At 46.0% G+C, this 24,667-nt stretch overlaps 2 protein-coding genes across 2 annotated transcripts in view; both read left to right on the top strand.

Annotated features, from left to right (window-relative positions):
* Nucleotides 1-14,413: 14,413 nt before the first annotated feature.
* On the top strand, nt 14,414-21,448 carry LOC310794978 (uncharacterized protein; the record flags this gene model as incomplete). Its single annotated transcript, XM_083657003.1, has 3 exons — nt 14,414-16,077; nt 18,869-18,899; nt 19,452-21,448. The coding sequence occupies 3 exons, from the start codon at nt 14,414-14,416 to the stop codon at nt 21,111-21,113; spliced, it is 3,357 nt and encodes a 1,118-aa protein (XP_083513129.1). The 3' UTR covers nt 21,114-21,448.
* A 2,342-nt stretch (nt 21,449-23,790) lies between these two features.
* Nucleotides 23,791-24,667, top strand: part of LOC310795142 (tripartite motif-containing protein 16-like) — a gene marked incomplete at both ends in the record, with an annotated part of 1,671 nt that continues 794 nt past the window's right edge. Inside the window, one exon of the mRNA XM_083657185.1 lies at nt 23,791-24,667. This exon is cut by the window's right edge and continues 794 nt beyond it. Within this exon, the coding sequence (XP_083513311.1) occupies nt 23,791-24,667 (877 nt within the window).

The following is a 24,667-nucleotide window of genomic DNA, read 5'->3' on the forward strand; positions in this document are numbered from 1 at the left end:
TACCATTCGCCTACATGAAACATTGTAAGATAAATCAAGGTCCAAATGATTGCAGTAGCTTTGAATTTAGAAACTGAGAATCATGCAGTCTTATTGAGATTGTTTTAGACTAGGGTTCCAGCCCCGAGCACGGCCTCACCCGCAGCTCAGCTGCTGCGTGGCCTCGCCTGCTCTATTGGCATGTGCAGCACACAATTTGCCCAACTTCACAACACTGATGACATCACTCACTGATGACATCACAATTGCTCAAGTGACATCACTGATGATGTCATGGACATTATGACATCATCAGTGACATCATTACTGACCAATATCATCACAGATCTCACAATGTGGGACCAAAAACGTGACCAAAATCGCAGACAGACAGACAGACAGACGCTACTTTGTCAATTTTATGTAAGATTACTTCATTCAACAGCCAATCAGAAACAACAGACAGGTAGGTCTGTGGGTTTGTCTGTATGGTCAGTGCAGTCATCTGTGTTCTGGTAGACCAGGGGTCAAAACCTGCTGGGAGTTCTCCTTTGCAGTATAGTGTATTGAAGAACATTTATTTTAACATGTGACAGCCAGCAGTGGAAAAAGCCCTGAGAAAACCTGTCTTAAGAAGTCTGGCCTGGTGGCACAGAGAGCTGGCTTGCTGCCTGGTAGTATTGAGGCCTCAGTCATGTTTGAGGTCGTGGGTTTGAGCCTCGCAATGTCCTTGTGTTGTTATTGTTCCTGGACCATCATTTTTTCCTAATATGGGCCGGGATGACCACGCCCTGAACTAACTTGGTCGCCGCCGGTTTATTTCAATTGTGGGCTACTTCTTATCCTGATATTAACCTAACCAATCATCACTCCTCATGCCTAAACCTAACCAATGATCACTCATCATGCCTAAACCCAACCAATCATCACTCATCCATGGCCGTAACTAGCTATGAGCACGGGGAGGTCCGGACCTCCCCTAATATTTCAGAGAAAAAACTAAAACAATCTGCATGGAAAAGCATGAAAAACACGGGATCGCTTTTATTTTGACATGAAAGGCAGGTCAGGCAGGAAGTCATCTGACGCCGCGTCTGCGGTAACTTGATTCCGAGAGAGCAGCAGCATGGTGGTGAGTGATGACTGTCTGTCTGCCTGGCGAGATAATTGAAGGTGAGTGAGCTGCGAGACAGTGAGTGACACTGACAGATTTTTTAGCAACAACCAAGAAAGTAAGTGTCTAGTCTGTCTCTTAAGTAATGTTACCTGTGTGACACGTTGGGATGCTACTGGCTAATCATGCATGATGCCAATTGCCAAGCTCCCGAAGTCAGGTATGCAGGTGGCTATATGCATGGTTTCAGTTTCATGACCCAATAAGTAACAAAAAGAGGTGGTGTAAAGTTAAAAACAACATAATATATTTTATTTTATTTTTCAATCGTTCCTATCAGGAATAAATAAATGTCCCTCTGTATGTTTTTTTTATTATCGATGATGACTTTGTGTGTTGTGTACGGCTTGGGTTGTGTACCTGTGTTTGTAGGTGTCATTTTGATATGAATTTGGCTAAAACAGTTTGTGTTTGTTAGTTACAATTATGTTGACAGGAGAGCTGAGCAGGTGGTGACATGAAAGAGAATATACTGAATAATGACATCACAACAGTATAATCCTAATGTTGATTTAAAATGATATATTACTCTAAATATGGCTAAAAAAGGGGGGGGGGAAACTCAATTTTTTTCCCGCCTCCCGTTGCTGGACCTCCCCTATTTCGGAACTCTGGTTACGGCCCTGCCCAGGACCCTCATACCCAGGACCCTCATACCCAGGACCCTCATACCCATGGACCCTCATACCCATGGACCCTCATACCCAGGACCCCTCATACCCAGGACCCTCATACCCAGGACCCTTATACCCATGGACCCTCATACCCAGGACCCCTCATACCCAGGACCCTCATACCCAGGACCCTCATACCCAGGACCCTTATACCCATGGACCCTCATACCCAGGACCCCTCATACCCAGGACCCTCATACCCAGGACCCTCATACCCAGGACCCTCATACCCATGGACCCTCATACCCATGGACCCTCATACCCATGGACCCTCATACCCAGGACCCCTCATACCCAGGACCCTCATACCCAGGACCCTCATACCCAGGACCCTTATACCCATGGACCCTCATACCCAGGACCCCTCATACCCAGGACCCTCATACCCAGGACCCTCATACCCAGGACCCTCATACCCATGGACCCTCATACCCATGGACCCTCATACCCAGGACCCCTCATACCCAGGACCCCTCATACCCAGGACCCTCATACCCAGGACCCCTCATACCCATGGACCCTCATACCCAGGACCCTCATACCCATGGACCCTCATACCCAGGACCCTCATACCCAGGACCCTCATACCCATGGACCCTCATACCCAGGACCCTCATACCCATGGACCCTCATACCCAGGACCCTCATACCCATGGACCCTCATACCCAGGACCCTCATACCCAGGACCCCTCATACCCAGGACCCTCATACCCAGGACCCTCATTCCCATGGACCCTCATACCCAGGACCCTCATACCCAGGACCCTCATTCCCATGGACCCTCATACCCAGGACCCTCATTTAGTCCACATCAGAGCCAACCCCTATTTGATGCAATTTTCCTCTCTGGCTTAAATCTAAGAATATTTGTATTGTTAGATTATGATTTTAACCAGAATGCCATGACTATCTGTATTGTAGGTAGAGAAACAATGAAACTATTATCAAAATAATCATCCTTCTACACGCTCTAATTTTGCCTTCTTCACATGAGCCATTGATTGATAGATTGGTTGATTGATTGATTGATTGATTTTATATAAAATAGATAATGATATGCGCTACATGTATAAAAAAACACGGTCAAGAAAGCTAGTATGCCTTTTTCCATTGTGGTCCTTGCTGGACGAGCATTTTGTGTCTAAAAGGCAGGAAGTAACACAGGTGCACCCAAAACATTAACGAGGGCCCCGCCAGCACTGGAACGCCTAAATGGATTGGAAGTTGGAAGCCCTCCATGTTTTTGCTTGCACCTGTGTTACTCCCTGCCTTTTAGACACAAAATGGGTCATGTGAAAAAGGTCAACAATTCGGGGGACCCCCCGGCACCCCCTCCAGGACCCCCTGGTGGTCCCCCGGACCTGCACTTTGAGAACCGCTGGATTACGATTCAGACGGCGCCGGGGGTGGAAAAAATGGACCAAAACTTCAATTTGAGGGGAGGAGAGATTACTGTGATTTTCAAGGTATGACAGTCAGGAGGGGGGAAAGCACGGGGACGCAGAGGACAGAGCGCGAGACATTGATCGGAGGGAGACAGACAGCGTTGCGTGCGGTCTGACAGGGGGCGCTCATCACTCGTCTGAAGCCAGGCTCTGACAGCAACGTGACAAGGATGAATGGACTGTCCAACTATCCCCAATCAAGACACGTGCTCCAGGAAGAAAAAAAAACATACATCTATCTACCTCATCACCTCGTTCAAGCTCCACCTATCATCCCTATCTGATCTCGTGCAGGTAATCCTCGGTGTTTAGAGACCACTGATGTGTGTTCCTCTACCCCCACTGCTCTGATCTGTCACACTGATATATTTAACCACATGATCTAGCATTTGTGGTTATTTCAGAATATCTTAACCCCCCCCCCTCCCCCACACACACACACACACACACACACACACACACACACACACACACACACACACACACACACTGACACACACACACACACACACACACACACACTGACACACACACACACACACATATCTATAACAATCTTCTTTACCAGCATCCATCTCTGTCACATCTTCCGCATCGACTGTACCACAGACAGGGGGCGTCGTATAGAGCAGTGGTCCCCTACCACCGGGCCGCGGACCGGTACCGGGCCGCAACGCATTTGGTACCGGGCCGCGAGCCAGGTTTTTTTTTAATAAACGTAGGCTATAATATTATAGGTGTGTATGGTAGTTGAAACATAGTTTAAAGTTGACGTTTATTTATGTTTGTAGTTGAAACAAAAACATAAATACTGTAGGCTATAGTACAACACAAAAGGCTGTTATTTACCCTTTGTCGCCACCTGGTGAGTAAATATATATGTAACTAAAACCATTAAAATTGATCCATGTATCTACTGGTCCTTGGCACAAAAAAGGTTGGGAACCCCTGGTTTAGAGTACCGCAGGGATGACATATTTTTGTAGGCTTTATGCAGAAATGGCCGCCATTTGGTTCATCAGTGGAAAAGTCTATGGGGTTTTAGAATGAGGATTTCAGTTAAATGCGTAAAATAAGGTCTGTGAACGCGAATTTGGGTTCAGCAGGATAATCTTCACAGACGTGAATAACTTGTATGCCTTTTGAAGCGTTTTATAAAAAACGTCTTTAAAAAAAACAACGCATTTACGTTCCAAAAGTCATCAAAGTTGTTCACATTTGTGAAGATTATCATGCAGAACCCAGATTCACGTTCCCATCAACTTTTGTTAACCACAGACCTTATTTTATGCATTGAAGCGAAACCCCCATGTTGTTAACAAATCCCATAGACTTTTCCTCTCAAGAACCCGGAAGTATAGTTCCGGACTCATTCCTGCGGCTCTCTCTTTGGGAGGGAAAGTGGGAGGAGTGCATTACCCAGGGCCCGGGGCCCCAATGTGGGGGAGGCGGACCCTCGAAAGTCAGCTGGAAAGATATGTGAGAGACACGGATCAAGAGATGCATATAGCGATGCAGTGGGATGTTCCCACATGGAGATGTCAATACTGCCCTCCAAATCAAAACCGCAGTAACTACAATTTTGGTCAAAATTGAGTTATTATTGAAATTGAACTTTTAGATATCTGTTTTATCATGTGACAAATTTTCTAAGTTCAGTCTTGCTCTATATTTGAGAAAACAGAGTATAAAAGTTGCAGTAACTACGAAATCCAACCAAAAACCAGACAAAACTGCAGTAACTACACTTACTGCAGTTTGATTTGCTTTCACAGAGCTTCAGCTGGACTTAAACAGAGATAAACGCAGTAACTACACTTTGAGGTGTAGTTACTGCGGTTCAGACTGGTTTTTGGTTGGATTTTGTAGTTACTGCAATTTTCCCGCTCTTTCCATAACAAAGCCCAACATATCAATCACTCATAATGGCACAATCTGTTTAGTTAATCCAGTCAATTCCCAATATGAGAGCGCACTGACAGCTGTCCAAATTGTTAATGAATGAGTCTTCAGTGTCTTTAAAATCGTAAATGCTGTATTCCTAGCTAATAATCCACAAGAGATCATCCAATAAAGAAGGGAATTGTGTTCTCCACTGGGAAGTGTTAATCTGGCTGTAGATAGTGATAATTGTTTGGTATCACTACCTAGCTCATCAGGACAATATTTTTAATTGCTGCATAAATTATCAGCATTCAGACTCAGTCTGTAATTCATTTTATTCAAAATAATTGTAATATGCTATGTAATATACTGTATATGTTCTTGTATGAATTATCAATCTGAAAAGCTGATCTGATTTCTAAAGAAAACCTGTTCTAAATTAAGATGATAAAACAACTGTGCTCATTAATTGTGTCAGAATGATGACCAAAAAGCAACACCAGTGGTGAAGATTACATCAACTGACTTCAGGATTCCCTGAATTTATCTGTTACTCATCCATTTAAATGTTTTAAACATGTAAACAATAAAACAATTAAATATAGATATGATGTGGTATCGAAATCAAAACCGATTACATTTGTCTCATGAAAAACAAGACAGGAGAAGCACATTAGATTGTAGTTACTGCGCTTTTCCCTTGTACTACCTACACATCTGTTTAAGGTAATACACAGACAGAGTGCCGTATCTACATTTCTGGGGTCATAGGTCAAGTAATTGATAATTGTTTTGCCCCCAAAAAATACTTTAACGTATACATATTTAATAAGCGCATTGCCACTTTTCAACCTATATCTCATTTGGCTGGACAGTCAAAAAACTTTAAAGCCATTTTTCTCAGTTTCAGTGTTGGCGTAGTTACTGCGGTTATGATTTGTAGGGCAGAATAGTGATTGGCTATTAATGTCATGTAGGATCACTAAGGAGCAACGTTGGGCAAGTTACTTTCAAAATGTAATATACTACATATTACTAGTTACTTTCATTTGAAAGTAATGTTACTTTACAATATTACTGTCTGTGTAGAGTAACTCGTTACTTATTACACTACTTTTGCATTACTTTCACCAAAACAACAGCAGCAGCAGACTGACATCGCCGCCCCGGAACCATCCTGAAAAATCATTTCAACTGTCTTGAAGTCAGTTTAAACAATCCAAAATTCGAAATGTTATTCTTTTCCTTTGTGATTGTCATCTATAGCGGTTATTTGCATAAAAACACATGATTAGGAAATTATTGTATTTTTTTTAATTAATTAATACACAGGACAAGATGTTACTATCCCTTGTGCCAAAATCCGAGGAAAAACACATTTAGACACTTAAAGACACATTTAAATATGTGCTTTGATTAAAAAAAAAAAAAAATCTATTTGTAACTTGAGTTACTTGACAAAGTAACCAGTATAATATGACTGAAATCCTATAAGTAATAAGTTATAGTACTGAGTTACTGCTAAAAGTAATATATTACATGTAATATGTTACCCTTGTAATGAGTTACCCCCAACACTGCTAAGGAGACACAATGGAGGAACGTCGTGCAGCGTAGCTTTCCCCACTCCACCCCTGGAGTCGAACCATGTTGTCATGCTGCGCGGCGCGGCGCCCCCTGTGGGAGAAGTGTTGGATGGACAGCACCATGTTGTCATGCGGCGCTGCGCGGCGCCCCCTGTGGGAGAAGTGTTGGATGGACAGCGGTTTGACCCGGTGTCGTGGGAACGCCATTACAAGGGCAGGAAGAGGGGAGGGGAGGACATGAGGGATCCCTCTGAATTATTGAGAGCCATCATTGGGTGACTTATGGCTGCTGGCTGTCAGCGACTTCGTGATGAATTGCGCCCGAGCAAGAATTACCACTCGTCTGGTTTCTCCCACTGTCTATCTATTACCTGCCCTCCTCTGACCATCTCCTCCTCTAAGCTTAGCCTAATCTCCCTCCCTCTCCCTCCTCCCCCCGTCTCACGGCAGGAAGGTCTCTGACTCACTCTTCTGGGCAGCATGTCCTCAAATGTTCTCCGGTTGAAGCAGCATGCAGAGGAGAGTGACGGTGTATGACGTCATGTTTCACATTACATTCGTGGTGTTTAGCTGACGGTCATATCCAGAGCTATTTAGAATTAGCACAGATTCAGAACAAGCTCTTTTTCTTCTGATTTTCCCCCACATTTTCTCTCCAATTGTACGTGGCCGCAATTTCCCACCCTGCTGCTTCCCCGTGGTCGCTGCTCCACCCCCTCTGCCGATCAGGGGAGAGCCATAGACTAGCACCATGCCTCCTCCCACACATGCGCCACTTGCCAGCCGCTTCTTTTCACCTGACAGCCGGTATCTCCAAAACTCAGGCAATTAACAACAAAACGATGATAGATGGATAAATAGGACTGCAGGTGAGAGGAAAAATTAAGAGTTCATTTGCAAAAACAGGGAAACACCATTCTTAAAATGAACAAACATCTGTTTGATACTCCCTGGAGTGCACATAGAAAACATTATTGAGGTGATTTATGTGAACATTATCAGATGAATATGTTTTAGTTATGATTGACAATAAAAACTTGCCAAAAATAAATAAATTACAGTATAAATACAAAATAAAATGATAAAAAATTCAAACGGACATACCTGTTTTTGCAAATTAACTCTTCAAATATGTATTTTGGATTTTAGAGTGAACTGTCCCTTTAAATTCCTATCACCATCATCACAAGCAACCAGTAGTATAGTACTGCGAGGGTCAGGGCCAGCACAGTTCCACACTCTCACACGTTTGTGTGACGTGTGGGACAATAGAATGAAGAGAGAACTGCCAAGAAAAGCAATCAAATAAGAGCTACAGATAGAAGAGATAGAAGTGTTTTTTTTTCTCCAGGGTAAATGAGAGTGTCTGGATGAGAGGGGATGGGATTCAGTGGGGGAGAGGGTGACGCGAGCTACTTCTTGAAAAGATGAGTTTTCACTCCGTGATGGATGATGGGGAGTGGCTCTACTTGTTGTGACTCTGGAGCGAGTGGGAAGGTCACTCCGCCTTTGGGGAGTCAGGAGGAGGGAGAGTTGTGACCATGTGGAGCAGAGCGGAGACCAGGGAGGGGATGCGTTAAGACCCGGGCTGGCACTGGCAAAACTGCTGGGCATCAGGGTGTACCAGCCCTACTTATAAGGCCTTGAGAGGAATGGATGCTTTGACAGGCTTTTAACAGATCCGGGGTTTTGAGTTCACTACAAGCAGCCAGTGGAGCAGGGATGGGCCACAAAAAATGTCCTCGCTACCAGAGGGTCAGATTGTGACCGTGCACTTCCACCAGTAGCCTACTGTAACACCATCACTCCCAATTATAGCTACTAATTTGATGAAAAGGACTGGTAATCAAAGTTTATTATATCAACATTTATAATTTTCATATTCAAATTGAGTCATTCTTCCATTCAGATGACACCAGAAACTTTGCTCTAGCTTTAAAACAGCCCGCTACAGCAATTTGATGGGGTTCATCACCCACATATGTGATATTAATCAGATTAGTAATGTTGCATTGTGCAATGTGCATCCTGGATATAGTTTGTTACAATAGCGTTAGCTCAAATGCTAACATTAAACAGTATGTGGATGGACAATGCTAACACCATTAGCGCCATGTAAAATAAAAACACAGATTTGGGTGGTCTAACCTAACCTAACCAAAAACGTTTGCCTTGTAAAAAGAAAAAGAAAAATAAATAAATTGGAAATTGACCCAGGGACCACACTGAGTGAGGTTGGGGGCCGCATGCGGCCCGCCAGTTGCCCACCCCTGCAGTAGAGGGAGTGTGAGAGGGGAGTGACCAGGGGTGGACAGAGTACAGAAAAAAAATCTACTCAAGTAGAAGTACTGCACTGTTACTTTGATGAAGTTTTACTTAAGCAGAAGTAAAATGACTGGTTTAAAGATCTACTTGAGTAGGGGGGGAAAAGCTACTCAATTACAGTAATGAGAGTAAATGTAATTAGTTACTTTCCACCTCTGGGAGTGAGATGGGGAGATTTGGGGAGGTTCAAGACAAAGGCAGATTCTGGATGAGTACAGGGGCTGGAGTGAGTTAGTGAGGGAGTTTCAGGAGTCCAGAAGTCCCTGCTATGGAGGTCCTGATGCTGTGGATATTGTATGTGGAGAGACTTGATGATGATGATGGTGGTGGTGAGGAGACAGGGCACACACATAGGGCACACACACAGGACACACACACACACACACACACACACACACACACACACAGGGTACACACACAGGGCACACAGACAGGGCACACACACAGGACACACAGACAGGGCACACACAGACAGGGCACACACACAGGGCACACACAGGGGGCACACACACAGGGTACACACACACACACACACACACACACACACACACACACACACGCACACACACACACATACACACACAGGGTACACACACAGGTCACACACACATGACACACAGCACAGGGACAACTCCTGACTTCAGTCGAGCCCATTAAACGTTGAGAGACCTCTGCTCTCCTTTGAATGAAACTGAAAAAGCTCTCCCAAGACCAAGAAGTTTACCATGACTTTTTTTTTTACGATGCTTTTTATCCTGTCACTTCCTTGTTCAATAACGTTGTTTTCGTTTTTATCGCACACACATATTGGGAGACCCAATCCCCCATTTTCTAATTGACATTCCCTATTTTCTAACAGGCTGATCAGGTATATTAGAGACGGAGTTCTTTGTGTAAATTCACAGTGAATAATTCATACAGTGGTGTCAGAGAGAGAGAGAGAGAGAGAAGGGGGCATTTTAGAAATCAGCTCACTCGGCCCCTGACCATGAATAATTGATCTGAACTGATTAAAGTTTGCAGTGATTAGCCCTCACCTCCTCCCCCCCAACTGACAAAATAAAACGCCACACCTGTGTTTACTGTCTCTCCACTTCCCGTCCTCTCAATCAAAAGCACGTTTTCATTGAGTCACACACACACACACACACACACACACACACACACACACACACACACACACACACACACACACACACACACACACACACAGACACACACACACACACACACACACACACACACACACCGTGTTGTGCTGTGTGCAGTGGAATGTAAGAGATGCTTCTGGAACGTTTCTGTCGCATTTTGTCAATAGTTTGATTTTTCCTCCCAGCCTCCGGCAGCAGCAGCAGCAGGAGACTATTCCAGTTGAATTTTTGATATTTGATTTGATTGCATGCGTATTCATTGGTGTGCAGTTGCAAAGCTCAGTTCATTAAAGGCTGTGTTTGTATTCAGAATACAGTATCACTCTACTGTTCTCCATGCTGCACCTAATGACACATAGAATTAATCTATGGCCTCCCCACCATCACACCTTGATTAGCCCTGAAGCACTGAAAACACATCTCCTCTCCTCTCCTCTCCTCTCCTCTCCTCTCCTCTCCTCTCCTCTCCTCTCCTCTCCTCTCCTCTCCTCTCCTCTCCTCTCCTCTCCCCTCCTCTCCTCTCCTCTCCTCTCCTCTCCTCTCCTCTCCTCTCCTCTCCTCTCCTCTCTCCTCCTCTCCTCTCCTCTCCTCTCTCCTCCTCTCCTCTCCTCTCCTCTCCTCTCCTCCTTTCTCCTCTCCTCTCCTCTCCTCCCCCCTCCTCCTCTCTCCTCTCCTCTCCTCTCCTGTCCTCCCCTCTCCTCTCCTCCTCTCTCCTCTCCTCTCCTCTCTTCGTCCTCCCCTCCCCTCCTCTCCCCTCCTCCCCTCTGCTCTCCCCTCCTCTCCCCTCCTCTCCTCTCCTCCCCTGTCCTCCCCTGTCCTCCCCTCCTCTCCTCTCCTCTCCTCTCCTCCCCTGTCCTCCCCTCCTCTCCTCTCCTCCCCTCTCCCCTCCTCATCGCTTCCCCTCCCCTCCCCTCACCTCCTCCCATCTCCTATCCTCCTCTCCTCCCATCCCCCCTCTCCTCCCCTCCTCCCCTCTCCTCCTCCCCTCTCCCCTTCTCTCCTCTCCTCCCCTCCCCTCAGGCAGTGGAAACAGATCCTCCAATAGCCATGGCGTAGACTGGACCGCAGACAGTCTCATCTCTAATTGTAACAGACTGTCTGATGTACCTTAACACTTACAGATAGTTGAAGGAGAGCTACCTCGATCAGCTTGTCTCTCCATCCACACATCAGGTGAACACACACGTGCTGCACACACACACACACACACACACACACACACACACACACACACACACACACAGACATGACGGGCTCAGTCGGCATTGGGATGGCTGGCACTTTGATCTGTCATCCAGAGCCCGGGGAAGAAATGGCTGACAGAGACAGAGAGCGACTCGGCCAGCAGGAGGCAGCGTGTTGAGAGAGTGACAGCTAATGACAGTAGCTACACGCTGTGACCTTTAAGAGGCGCTCACACAGGCGTGACGGAGCAGGCTCAAGGTGACGGAGGAACCCAGCTATACTTTGGAGGAGCACGTCCGAGTTGAGGAGGACAATTAAAAGCTTTGCTGTGTGGTTTAGTCGTGGACAATAGCCACTAATGATCAAAAGTGCATTCTGCTGATCCCTGTACAGTACACAGACATACTGAAACACATACAGAACTTACTTTTAAATAGCAATTCTACAATCTGGCTGAGAGCTTCGTACTGTCTTACTGTATAAGAGCTGACTCCTATAGCCCTCGAACGTGACAACAACAACACGTTCTCACTCCGGGCGCGTAGCATATTGACGCTTTGTCCCGTCCCTTGTGCGTCGCTTGTTACTAACATGGTACGCTTGAGCGACCCATGAAACGACTTGGGCTTTCCGACTAAACTCCAATGTAAACCCATGGAAGTCATCTTTGACGCTCATGGCAACTGCTCCCCCGTTAGGGTCTGGGGGGAGGAGCTAACCTCTCCCAGCCCCCACGCCTAAACCTAAACTCCCCCAGACCCTAACCCTAACCCTAACCTCTCCCACCCCCCACGCCTAAACCTAACCTCTCCCACCCCCCACGCCTAAACCTAACCTCCCCCCAGACCCTAACGGGGGAGCAGTTGCCATGAGCGTCAAAGATGACTTCCATGGGTTTACATTGGAGTTTAGTCGGAAAGCCCAAGTCGTTTCATGGGTCGCTCAAGGGTAACGTGTTAGAACACGCGACGCACAAGGGACGGGACAAAGCGTCAATATGCTACGCGCTCGGAGTGAGAACGCGTTGGACAACATTACCGTATGACATCATAAATGAAATCACTAAACATCAACAGTGACATGTCAGGTGTAAATATTCAATGATGAACTTATCATCAATGATGACATTTTCACTGTTGGCATCGTCTTCAACAAAACAAACAAACAAACAAACAAACCGCGTCACTGGGTGGCAACGGCAATGGAACCCTATGGAGCCTGAGTTTGAGCGTCTGACTCTAGCCGGCTGACCGTGTTTACAATTTAAAAGCTGCGACACGCATATTTGCCATTATTGTTATTCTGTTATTCTTGTTATAAACCAAACTTTGCAGACTTTGCACAAAGGTCCAGTCCCATGCCAAACTTAGTCGACGCAAACTTTAACACGACATGCATATATTATACATCAAACTCTTGAGCTAATTCTGCTCTCACTCAGAATGTCCAAATATAAGCGATGTGATGTATACTTTTTGAGATATTAACGTTTGTTTGGCACAACTCATACTAGTTAACTGCCGCGGGGTTACGCATTTCTGGGTGGCAAGTGACGTCACGCTGATTCGTCCTATTGGTCAGCTATACAAAAAAAGACAAAAGTATCAACATTTGCTGTTTCCATAGATACAGTCATTCTGTGTGGGAACGCCCACAAAATGTTACTAAGGCTGGCGTGCGAGACTAGACGGTGGGGGGACTCACCAAAGGACGGTGCTGCTGCTCTACACTACAGGATTGGGGATTCTAGAGCAGGTACATAGACGTCTGTTCAGATGTGCATTTACTGCGCTGGTTGAATCCCCAAATGTGTCTGCCCGGGCTGGGCTAGCAGCTAAATGCTAACTATGATGAATGGGGAGAACGGGAGGGTTTCCCCCATGCTGACCTATTGACCATGTCTATGACGAGACACAGCCTGAATGCATTCCTCATTCTTGGTCCCAGTGGCTGTTTGGGGCGAGTTGAACAGTCCAGCCTTCTGGCACACACAAAGGGTAAGTGACTTCCACAACTCAAATCGTTCCAGCGGTCCTGGTCTGTAAATGACAAGAGACCATTTGTACGAAAACAACAATGTAACTGATGTTAGAGAAGTGTGCCATGTGACAGGGAGGTTCTAGTTTACCAGGCTAGGGAGGTTCAGCTTGAAGGAAAAATGACTTTACCTCCAGAGTTCATCTCCGCACACACACAGTGTTCTATGCCTCCAAGGTTGTTGGACCCTCCACTGGCACAGAGCTGATAGTCAAACCTGGAACCATCGCTCCACAACCACAAGTCCTCCTGTCAACAGAGACATTTCATCACTTGTTATCAGTGGTGTTAATGGCCAGCTTTTACTCTGGGAACCCTACTTACGCAGGATGGGGGTCCCTGGACACGACGCGGCCCGGGTGAGGAGCATAGGATATTATTTCTGAATGCTTGACTGTTTTGTTTTTTACTCATTATACCATTACAACTACTGTACATACAAATATCTTATAAAGGTTAGAGAGAGAGAGAGAGAGAGAGAGAGAGAGAGCGAGAGAGAGAGAGAGGGAGAGAGAGAGAGAGAGAGCGAGAGAGAGAGAGAGAGAGAGAGAGAGAGAGAGACATTCTAAATAGTTAATTTCCACAAGCCACTTACAAGGGTTTGGAACTTTATTTTGAAATGTTGCACTTAAAGTGAGGGGGATAAGGGGGGAGAGAGATTGATTGTAAGTTTGTACACACTGCCTCTTTAACGCTCCTCTTCCTGGAATGTAGCAAAGCCTGATAACCCCTCCCTCAAACACAGCCAGTTCTATTCTCTCCACATATTTCCTGTTCCTCCCCTTTCACAGATCTGCCAGTTTAAAGATGGGTGTAAACATGCTGTGAAGTGCAATAGCTGACCAGCACATTCACTGCAGATCAGCACATGAACATGAAGACAACAACAAGAGGTTTGGTTTGGAGCAGAGCCCAGCTTGTTTCAGTTCAGAGGAAGTGAAACTATCTGACTCACTGTCACTGAGAAGTGAAATGGCGCAGCAAGGAATTCAGCTGGATGGGGGAAAAGGGTGCTGTTCGATCTGTCTGGATCTACTGAAGGATCCGGTGACTATTCCCTGTGGGCACAGCTACTGCATGAGCTGTATTAAAGACTGCTGGGATGGAGAGGATCAGAAGAAAATCCACAGCTGCCCCCAGTGCAGACAGACCTTCACACCGAGGCCTGTCCTGGTGAAAAGTACCATGTTAGCAGAGTTGGTGGAGGACCTGAGGAAGACCGGACTCCAAGTTGCTCCTCCTGATCGCTGCTATGCTGGACCTGGAGATGTGGGCTGTGATTTCTGCACTGGGAGAAAGCTGAAAGCCCTCAAGTCCTGTCTGATGTGTCTGGCCTCTTACTGTGAGCAGCACCTCCAGCCGCACTATGATATAGCTCCATTAAAGAAACACAGGCTGGTGGAAGCCACGGTGAAGCTTCAGGAGAACATCTGCTCTGGTCACGACGAGGTGATGAAGATGTTCTGCCGTACTGATCAGCAGTGTATCTGTTATCTCTGCTCCGTGGACGAACATAAGGGACACGACACAGTCTCAGCTGCTGCAGAAAGGGGTGAGAAGCAGAAAGAGCTCGGGGTGAGTCGCCAAGAAATCCAGAAGAAACTCCAGGCCAGAGAGAAAGACGTTAAGGTGCTTCAACAGGAGGTGAAGGCTATGAATCTCTCTGCTGATAAAGCAGTGACAGACAGTGAGAAGATCTTCATTGAGCTGGTCCGTCTCATTGAGAAGAGAAGCTCTGAGGTGAAGCAGCAGATCAGATCCCAGCAGAAAGAGGAAGCGAGTCGGGCTGAAGAACTTCAGGAGAAGCTGAAGCAGGAGATCTCTGAGCTGAGGAGGACAGACGTTGAGCTGGAGCAGCTCTCACACACAGAGGATCACATCCACTTCCTACACAGTTACCCCTCGCTGTCACGTCTCAGTCAATCTACAGACTCACCCAGCATCGATACCCGTCCTCTGCGCTACTTTGAGGATGTGACTGCAGCGGTGTCAGAGGCCAGAGATAAACTACAGGACGTTCTGACAGAGGAATGGCCTAAGATCTCACTGACAGTGACTGAAGAGGATGTTTTACTGCCACGACCAGAGCCCAAGACCAGAGCTGACTTCTTACAATATTCACGTCAGATCACACTGGATCCAAACACAGCACACACAGGGCTGTTATTATCTGAGGGGAACAGAAAAGCAACACGCATGAGTGAAGCACAGTCATATTCTAGTCACCCAGACAGATTCACTTCATGGCATCAGGTCCTGAGTAGAGAGGGTCTGACTGGACGTTGTTACTGGGAGGTGGAGTGGAGCGGGAGGTTTGTTTCAATAGCAGTCTCATATAAAGATATTAGCAGAACAGGGGATGAAAGTCTATTTGGATACAATGACAAGTCTTGGTCATTAGAGTGTTACAGCGATAGTTGTTACTTCAGACATAAGAGTATCACAACTCCCCTCGGAGTCCCTACCTCCTCCAGAGTAGGAGTGTACCTGGATCACAGAGCAGGTATTCTGTCCTTCTACAGCGTCTCTGAAACCATGACTCTCCTCCACAGAGTCCAGACCACATTCACTCAGCCTCTCCATGGTGGACTGAGGTGTTATGAAACTGGAGCCACTGCTGAGCTGTGTAAGCTCAAGTAGACAGGAGTTGTTAAAGCAGCTGTGTGTGTGTGTGTGTGTGTGTGTGTGTGTGTGTGTGTGTGTGTGTGTGTGTGTGTGTGTGTGTGTGTGTGTGTGTGCGCGCGTGCGTGCGTGCGTGCGTGCGTGTGTGTGTCTGTGTGCGTGTGTGTGTGTGTGTGTGTTCTCTCCATCTTTGGTGCTTAGCTCTCATTGCTGTGGTGTCACTGCACTTCCCACATATCACCTGTCAGTCAAACATTGTGGGCGGGACTCTGATGTCTTTTTCCAAGTTAAATTTTCTGTTGATGATGTTTGATTTCCTGTAGGTGGCGCTCTTTTCTTTGCCTTATAGCAGTCAGTCCAAAGAATACACATGTATTCATATGAAAACATAACCTGTTGTGTGGCCTATATAAGCCGACTTAATATAAGTCCAGGGTGCAATAATGATAATTGGCACGGAATGTATACTTACACTACCTATTTTGCTTACTTAGACATATTCTACTTATTTTTGCTTCTATCGCATTTACTACTGTTATTCTATGCTATGTTGTGTTCCTATTCTGCTTATTTTGCTTAATATTGCATTTACTACTGTTTATTTTATGCTATGTGTGTTCTGTGAGCGAGCTACTGTAACTTGTCCCAATTTCCCCCCGGGGATCATTAAAGTCTTTCTGATTCTGATTCTGATAGTTCTTATTGTTGTGTATTTCTATTGTGACTGTTTCTGTCCCACTACATGGGCCTTAATGGAGCTGTGTGTGCGTGTGTGTGTGTGTGTGTGTGTGTGTGTGTGTGTGTGTGTGTGTGTGTGTGTGTGTGTGTGTGTGTGTGTGTGTGTGTGTGTGTGTGTGTGTGTGTGTGTGTTTTACCAGGCTTTAGTGATTGAATGTGTGATCAAAGTGAATGTTTGCAAAGATCAATAAAAAAATCCCCAAGAATGAATAAAATATTTCTTCTGATTCATTCCAGGAAGTACATACTGTACATAACACTTGCATGCATGTAGAAAATAACGACTTTAACATTGGGTCTTCAATGATGACGTCAACAAAACAAACAAACAAACCGCGTCACTGGGTGGCAACGGCAATGGAACCCTATGGAGCCTGAGTTTGAGCGTCTGACTCTAGCCGGCTGACCGTGTTTACAATTTAAAAGCTGCGACACGCATACTTATTGTATTTGCCATTATTGTTATTCTTCTTCTCCCGGGAAGTTGGACTTCCCATGCATGAAAATAAACCAAACTTTGCAGACTTTGCACAAAGGTCCAGTCCCATGCCAAACTTAGTCGACGCAATCTTTAACACGACATGCATATATTATACATCAAACTCTTGAGCTACTTCTGCTCTCACTCAGAATGTCCAAATATAAGCGATGTGATGTATACTTCTTGAGATATTAACGTTTGTTTGGCATAACTCATACTAGTTAACTGCTGTGGGGTTACGCATTTCTGGGTGGCAAGTGACGTCACGCTGAATCGTCCGGTTGGTCAGCTATACAAAAAAAGACAAAAGTATCAACATTTGCTGTTTCCATAGAAACAGTCGGTCTGTGTGGGAACGCCCACAAAATGTTACTATGGCTGGCGTGTGAGACTAGACGGTGGGGGGACTCACCAAAGGACGGTGCTGCTGCTCTACACTACAGGATTGGGGATTCTAGAGCAGGTACATAGACGTCTGTTCAGAATGTGCATTTACTGCGCTGGTTGAATCCCCAAATGTGTCTGCCCGGGCTGGGCTAGCAGCTAAATGCTAACTATGATGAATGGGGAGAACGGGAGGGTTTTTCCCCCATGCTGACCCATTGACCATGTCTATGACGAGCAGTGTTGGGCAAGTTACTTTCAAAATGTAATATACTACATATTACTAGTTACTTTCAATTAAAAGTAATAAGTTACTTTACAATATTACTTTCTGTCTAGAGTAACTCAATACTTATTACACTACTTTTACATTACTTTCACCAAAACAACAGCAGCAGCAGAATGACATCGCCGCCCCGGAATCATCCCGAAAAATAATTTCAACCGCCTTGAAGTCAGTGTAAACAATCCAAAATTCTAAATGATATTAGTTTCCTTTGTTATTGTCATCTATAGTGGTTATTTGCATAAAAACAGACCGTTTGATGAGGAAATGATTGTATCTTTTTTAAATATGTGCTTTGATTTAATAAAATGTAGCTAAATTTGTAACTTGAGTTACTTGACAAAGTAACTGGTATAATATTACTGAAATCCTATAAGTAATAAGTTATATTACTGAGTTACTGCTAAAAGTAATATATTACAAGTAATATGTTATTTTTGTAATGAGTTACCCCCAACACTGATGACGAGACACCACCTGAATGTATTCCTCATTCTTGGTCCCAGTGGCTGTTTGGGCGAGTTGAACAGTCCAGCCTTCTGGCACACACAAAGGGTAACTGACTTCCACAACTCAAATCGTTCCAGCGGTCCTGGTCTGTAAATGACAAGAGACCATTTGTACGAAAACAACAATGTAACTGATGTTAGAGAAGTGTGCCATGTGAGAGGGAGGTTCTACCAGGCTAGGGAGGTTCAGCTTGAAGGAAAAATGACTTTACCTCCAGAGTTCATCTCCGCACACACAGTGTTCTGTGCCTCCAAGGTTGTTGGACCCTCCACTGGCACAGAGCTGATAGTCAAACCTGGAACCATCGCTCCGCAACCACAAGTCCTCCTGTCAACAGAGACATTTCATCACTTGTTATCAGTGGTGTTAATGGCCAGCTTTTACTCTGGGAACCCTACTTACGCAGGATGGGGGTCCCTGGACACGACGCGGCCCGGGTGAGGAGCATAGGATATTATTTCTGAATGCTTGACTGTTTTGTTTTTACTCATTATACCATTACAACTACTGTACATACAAATATCTTATAAAGGTTAGAGAGAGAGAGAGAGAGAGAGAGAGAGAGAGAGAGAGAGAGAGACATTCTAAATAGTTAATTTCCACAAGGCTTTGGAACTTTATTTTGAAATGTTGCACTTAAAGTCAGGGGGATAAGGGGGGAGAGAGATTGATTGTAAGTTTGTATTTAAACACACACTGCCTCTTTAACGCTCCTCTTCCTGGAATAAAGCAAAGCCTGATAACCCCTCCCTCAAACTAAGCCAGTTATATTCTCTCCACATATTTCCTGTCCCTCCCCTTTCACAGATCTGCCAGTTTAAAGATGGGTGTAAACATGCTGTGAAGTGCAAGAGCTGACCAGCCCATTCACTGCAGATCAGCACATGAACATGAAGAAAACAACAAGAGGTTTGGTTTGGAGCAGAGCCGCAGCTTGTTTCAGTTCAGAGGAAGTGAAACTATCTGACTCACTGTCACTGAGAAGTGAAATGGCGCAGCAAGGAATTCAGCTGGACGGGGGAAAAGGGTGCTGTTCGATCTGTCTGGATCTACTGAAGGATCCGGTGACTATTCCCTGTGGGCACAGCTACTGCATGAGCTGTATTAAAGACTGCTGGGATGCAGAGGATCAGAAGAAAATCCACAGCTGCCCCCAGTGCAGACATACCTTCACACCAAGGCCTGCCCTGGTGAAAAGTACCATGTTAGCAGAGTTGGTGGAGGACCTGAGGAAGACCGGACTCCAAGCTGCTCCTCCTGATCGCTGCTATGCTGGACCTGGAGATGTGGGCTGTGATTTCTGCACTGGGAGAAAGCTGAAAGCCCTCAAGTCCTGTCTGATGTGTCTGGCCTCTTACTGTGAGCAGCACCTCCAGCCTCACTATGATGTAGCTCCATTAAAGAAACACAGGCTGGTGGAAGCCACCGTGAAGCTTCAGGAGAACATCTGCTCTCGTCACGACGAGGTGATGAAGATGTTCTGTCGTACTGATCAGCAGTGTATCTGTTATCTCTGCTCCGTGGACGAACATAAGGGACACGACACAGTCTCAGCTGCTGCAGAAAGGGGCGAGAAGCAGAAAGAGCTCGGGGTGAGTCGCCAAGAAATCCAGAAGAAACTCCAGGCCAGAGAGAAAGACGTTAAGGTGCTTCAACAGGAGGTGAATGCTATGAATCTCTCTGCTGATAAAGCAGTGACAGACAGTGAGAAGATCTTCATTGAGCTGGTCAGTCTCATTGAGAAGAGAAGCTCTGAGGTGAAGCAGCAGATCAGATCCCAGCAGAAAGAGGAAGCGAGTCGGGCTGAAGAACTTCAGGAGAAGCTGAAGCAGGAGATCTCTGAGCTGAGGAGGAAACACACTGAGCTGGAGCAGCTCTCACACACAGAGGATCACATCCACTTCCTCCACAGTTACCCCTCGCTGTCGCGTCTCAGTCAATCTACAGACTCACCCAGCATCGATACCCGTCCTCTGGGCTACTTTGAGGATGTGACTGCAGCGGTGTCAGAGGCCAGAGAGAAACTACAGGACATTCTTACTAAGATGTCACTGACAGTGACTGAAGAGGATGTTTTACTGCCACGACCAGAGCCCAAGACCAGAGCTGACTTCTTACAATATTCACGTCAGATCACACTGGATCCAAACACAGCACACACACAGCTGTTATTATCTGAGGGGAACAGAAAAGCAACATACATGAGAGAAGAACAGTCATATTCTAGTCACCCAGACATATTCACTTACTACTGCTGTCAGGTCCTGAGTAGAGAGGGTCTGACTGGATGTTGTTACTGGGAGGTGGAGTGGAGCGGGAGGGGAGTTTCAATAGCAGTCTCATATAAAGATATTAGCAGAACCGGGAGTGAAAGTAGATTTGGATACAATGACAAGTCTTGGGCATTACAGTGTTTCAGCAATGGTTGTCAGTTCAGGTTCAGACATAACAGTATCACAACTCCCATCACAGGCCCTCGCTCCTCCAGAGTAGGAGTGTACCTGGATCACAGAGCAGGTATTCTGTCCTTCTACAGAGTCTCTGAAACCATAACTCTCCTCCACAGAGTCCAGACCACATTCACTCAGCCTCTCCATCCTGGACTGTGGTGTTTTTACACTGGAGCTGCTGAGCTGTGTAAGCTCAAGTAGACAGGACTTATTAAAGCAGCTGTGTGTGTGTGTGTGTGTGTGTGTGTGTGTGTGTGTGTGTGTGTGTGTGTGTGTGTGTGTGTGTGTGTGTGTGTGTGCGCGCGCGCGCGCGTGTGTGTGTGTGTGTGTGTGTGTGTGTGTGTGTGTGTGTGTGTGTGTTCTCTCCATCTTTGGTGCTTAGCTCTCATTGCTGTGGTGTCACTGCCCTTCCCACAGATCACCTGTCAGTCAAACATTGTGGGCGGGACTTTTTCCAAGTTAAATTTTCTGTTGATGATGTTTGATTTCCTGTAGGTGGCGCTCTTTTCTTTGCCTTATAGCAGTCAGTTGTGACTGTTTCTGTCCCACTACATGGGCCTTAATGGAGCTGTGTGTGTGTGTGTGTGTGTGTGTGTGTGTGTGTGTGTGTGTGTGTGTGTGTGTGTGTGTGTGTGTGTGTGTGTGTGTGTGTGTGTGTGTGTGTGTGTGTGTGTGTGTGTGTGTGTGTGTGTGTGTGTGTTTTACCAGGCTTTAGTGATTGAATGTGTGATCAAAGTGAATGTTTGCAAAGATCAATAAAAAAATCCCCAAGAATGAATAAAATATTTCTTCTGATTCATTCCAGGAAGTACATACTGTACATAACACTTGCATGCATGTAGAAAATAACGACTTTAACATTGGGTCTTCAATGATGACGTCAACAAAACAAACAAACAAACCGCGTCACTGGGTGGCAACGGCAATGGAACCCTATGGAGCCTGAGTTTGAGCGTCTGACTCTAGCCGGCTGACCGTGTTTACAATTTAAAAGCTGCGACACGTATACTTATTGTATTTGCCATTATTGTTATTCTTCTTCTCCCGGGAAGTTGGACTTCCCATGCATGAAAATAAACCAAACTTTGCAGACTTTGCACGGTTACATGCTGCCACTCCGACGTGCTGCCACTCCGACGTTCTGCCACTCCGAAATATCGGCACTCAGAAAGGGGGTCTATATTCCCCGTTTTTCACTAACCTCTCCCAGCCCCCACGCCAAACCTAACCTCCCCCCATGCCTAAACCTAACCTCCCCCAGACCCTAACCCAAAACCTAACCTCTCCCACCCCCACGCCTAAACCTAAGGTCGGCATTGCGGCTTCTAAGGTGAACGACCGCCAGGCCGAATAATGGAAGTTAACGTTCGGAGTGGCAGCATGTCGGAAAGGCAGAGGAACCCCACTTTGCACAAAGGTCCAGTCCCATGCCAAACTTAGTCGACGCAAACCTTAACACGACATGCATATATTATAGATCAAACTCTTGAGCTAATTCTGAATTTCCAAATATAAGCGATGTGATGTATACTTTTTGAGATATTAACGTTTGTTTGGCACAATTCATACTAGTTAACTGCCGCGGGGTTACGCATTTCTGGGTGGCAAGTGACGTCACGCTGATTCGTCCTATTGGTCAGCTATACAAAAAAAGACAAAAGTATCAACATTTGCTGTTTCCATAGATACAGTCGGTCTGTGTGGGAAACACCCACAAATTGTTACTATGGCTGGCGTGCGAGACTAGACGGTGGGGGGACTGTCATGGAAAATTATTGATCAAATGTCTATTGATTGATTAATTATTAATTATGACAATTCTAAGATGTATTTTGTGAACTGTGTTCTTCCAGCCTTCTGGCATACACAAAGAGGGTAACTGACTTCCACAACTCAAATCGTTCCAGCGGTCCTGGTCTGTAAATGACAAGAGACCATTTGTACGAAAACAGCAATGTAACTGATGTTAGAGAAGTGTGCCATGTGACAGGGAGGTTCTAGTTTACCAGGCTAGGGAGGTTCAGCTTGAAGGAAAAATGACTTTACCTCCAGAGTTCATCTCCGCGCACACACAGTGTTCTGTGCCTCCAAGGTTGTTGGACCCTCCACTGGCACAGAGCTGATAGTCAAACCTGGAACCATCGCTCCGCAACCACAAGTCCTCCTGTCAACAGAGACATTTCATCACTTGTTATCAGTGATGTTAATGGCCAGCTTTTACTCTGGGAACCCTACTTACGCAGGATGGGGGTCCCTGGACACGACGCACCCCGAGTGAGGAGCATAGGATATTATTTCTGAATGCTTGACTGTTTTGTTTTTACTCATTATACCATTACAACTACTGTACGTACAAATCTCTTACAAAAGTTAGAGAGAGAGAGAGAGAGAGAGGGAGAGGGGGGGGGGGAGAGAGAGAGAGAGAGAGAGAGAGAGAGAGAGAGAGAGAGAGAGAGAGAGAACCATTCTAAATAGTTAATTTCCACAAGCCACTTACAAGGGTTTTGAACTTTATTTTGAAATGTTGCACTTAAAGTGAGGGGGATAAGGGGGGAGAGAGATTGATTGTAAGTTTGTATTTAAACACACACTGCCTCTTTAACGCTCCTCTTCCTGGAATGTAGCAAAGCCTGATAACCCCTCCCTCAAACACAGCCAGTTCTATTCTCTCCACATCCTGTTCCTCCCCTTTCACAGATCTGCCAGTTTAAAGATGGGTGTAAACATGCTGTGAAGTGCAAGAGCTGACCAGCCCATTCACTGCAGATCAGCACATGAACATGAAGAAAACAACAGAGGTTTGGTTTGGAGCAGAGCCGCAGCTTGTTTCAGTTCAGAGGAAGTGAAACTATCTGACTCACTGTCACTGAGAAGTGAAATGGCGCAGCAAGGAATTCAGCTGGACGGGGGAAAAGGGTGCTGTTCGATCTGTCTGGATCTACTGAAGGATCCGGTGACGATTCCCTGTGGGCACAGCTACTGCATGAGCTGTATTAAAGACTGCTGGGATGCAGAGGATCAGAAGAAAATCCACAGCTGCCCCCAGTGCAGACAGACCTTCACACCGAGGCCTGTCCTGGTGAAAAGTACCATGTTAGCAGAGTTGGTGGAGGACCTGAGGAAGACCGGACTCCAAGCTGCTCCTCCTGATCGCTGCTATGCTGGACCTGGAGATGTGGCCTGTGATTTCTGCACTGGGAGAAAGCTGAAAGCCCTCAAGTCCTGTCTGATGTGTCTGGCCTCTTACTGTGAGCAGCACCTCCAGCCTCACTATGATGTAGCTCCATTTAAGAAACACAGGCTGGTGGAAGCCACCGTGAAGCTTCAGGAGAACATCTGCTCTCGTCACGACGAGGTGATGAAGATGTTCTGCCGTACTGATCAGCAGTGTATCTGTTATCTCTGCTCCGTGGACGAACATAAGGGACACGACACAGTCTCAGCTGCTGCAGAAAGGGGCGAGAAGCAGAAAGAGCTCGGGGTGAATCGGCAAAAAATCCAGAAGAAACTCCAGGCCAGAGAGAAAGACGTGAAGGTGCTTCAACAGGAGGTGAAGGCTATGAATCTCTCTGCTGATAAAGCAGTGACAGACAGTGAGAAGATCTTCATTGAGCTGGTCCGTCTCATTGAGAAGAGAAGCTCTGAGGTGAAGCAGCAGATCAGATCCCAGCAGAAAGAGGAAGCGAGTCGGGCTGAAGAACTTCAGGAGAAGCTGAAGCAGGAGATCTCTGAGCTGAGGAGGAAAGACGTTGAGC

Source organism: Poromitra crassiceps, assembly GCF_964638095.1.
Source record: "Poromitra crassiceps genome assembly, chromosome: 20".
Taxonomy (NCBI): Eukaryota; Metazoa; Chordata; class Actinopteri; order Beryciformes; family Melamphaidae; genus Poromitra; species Poromitra crassiceps.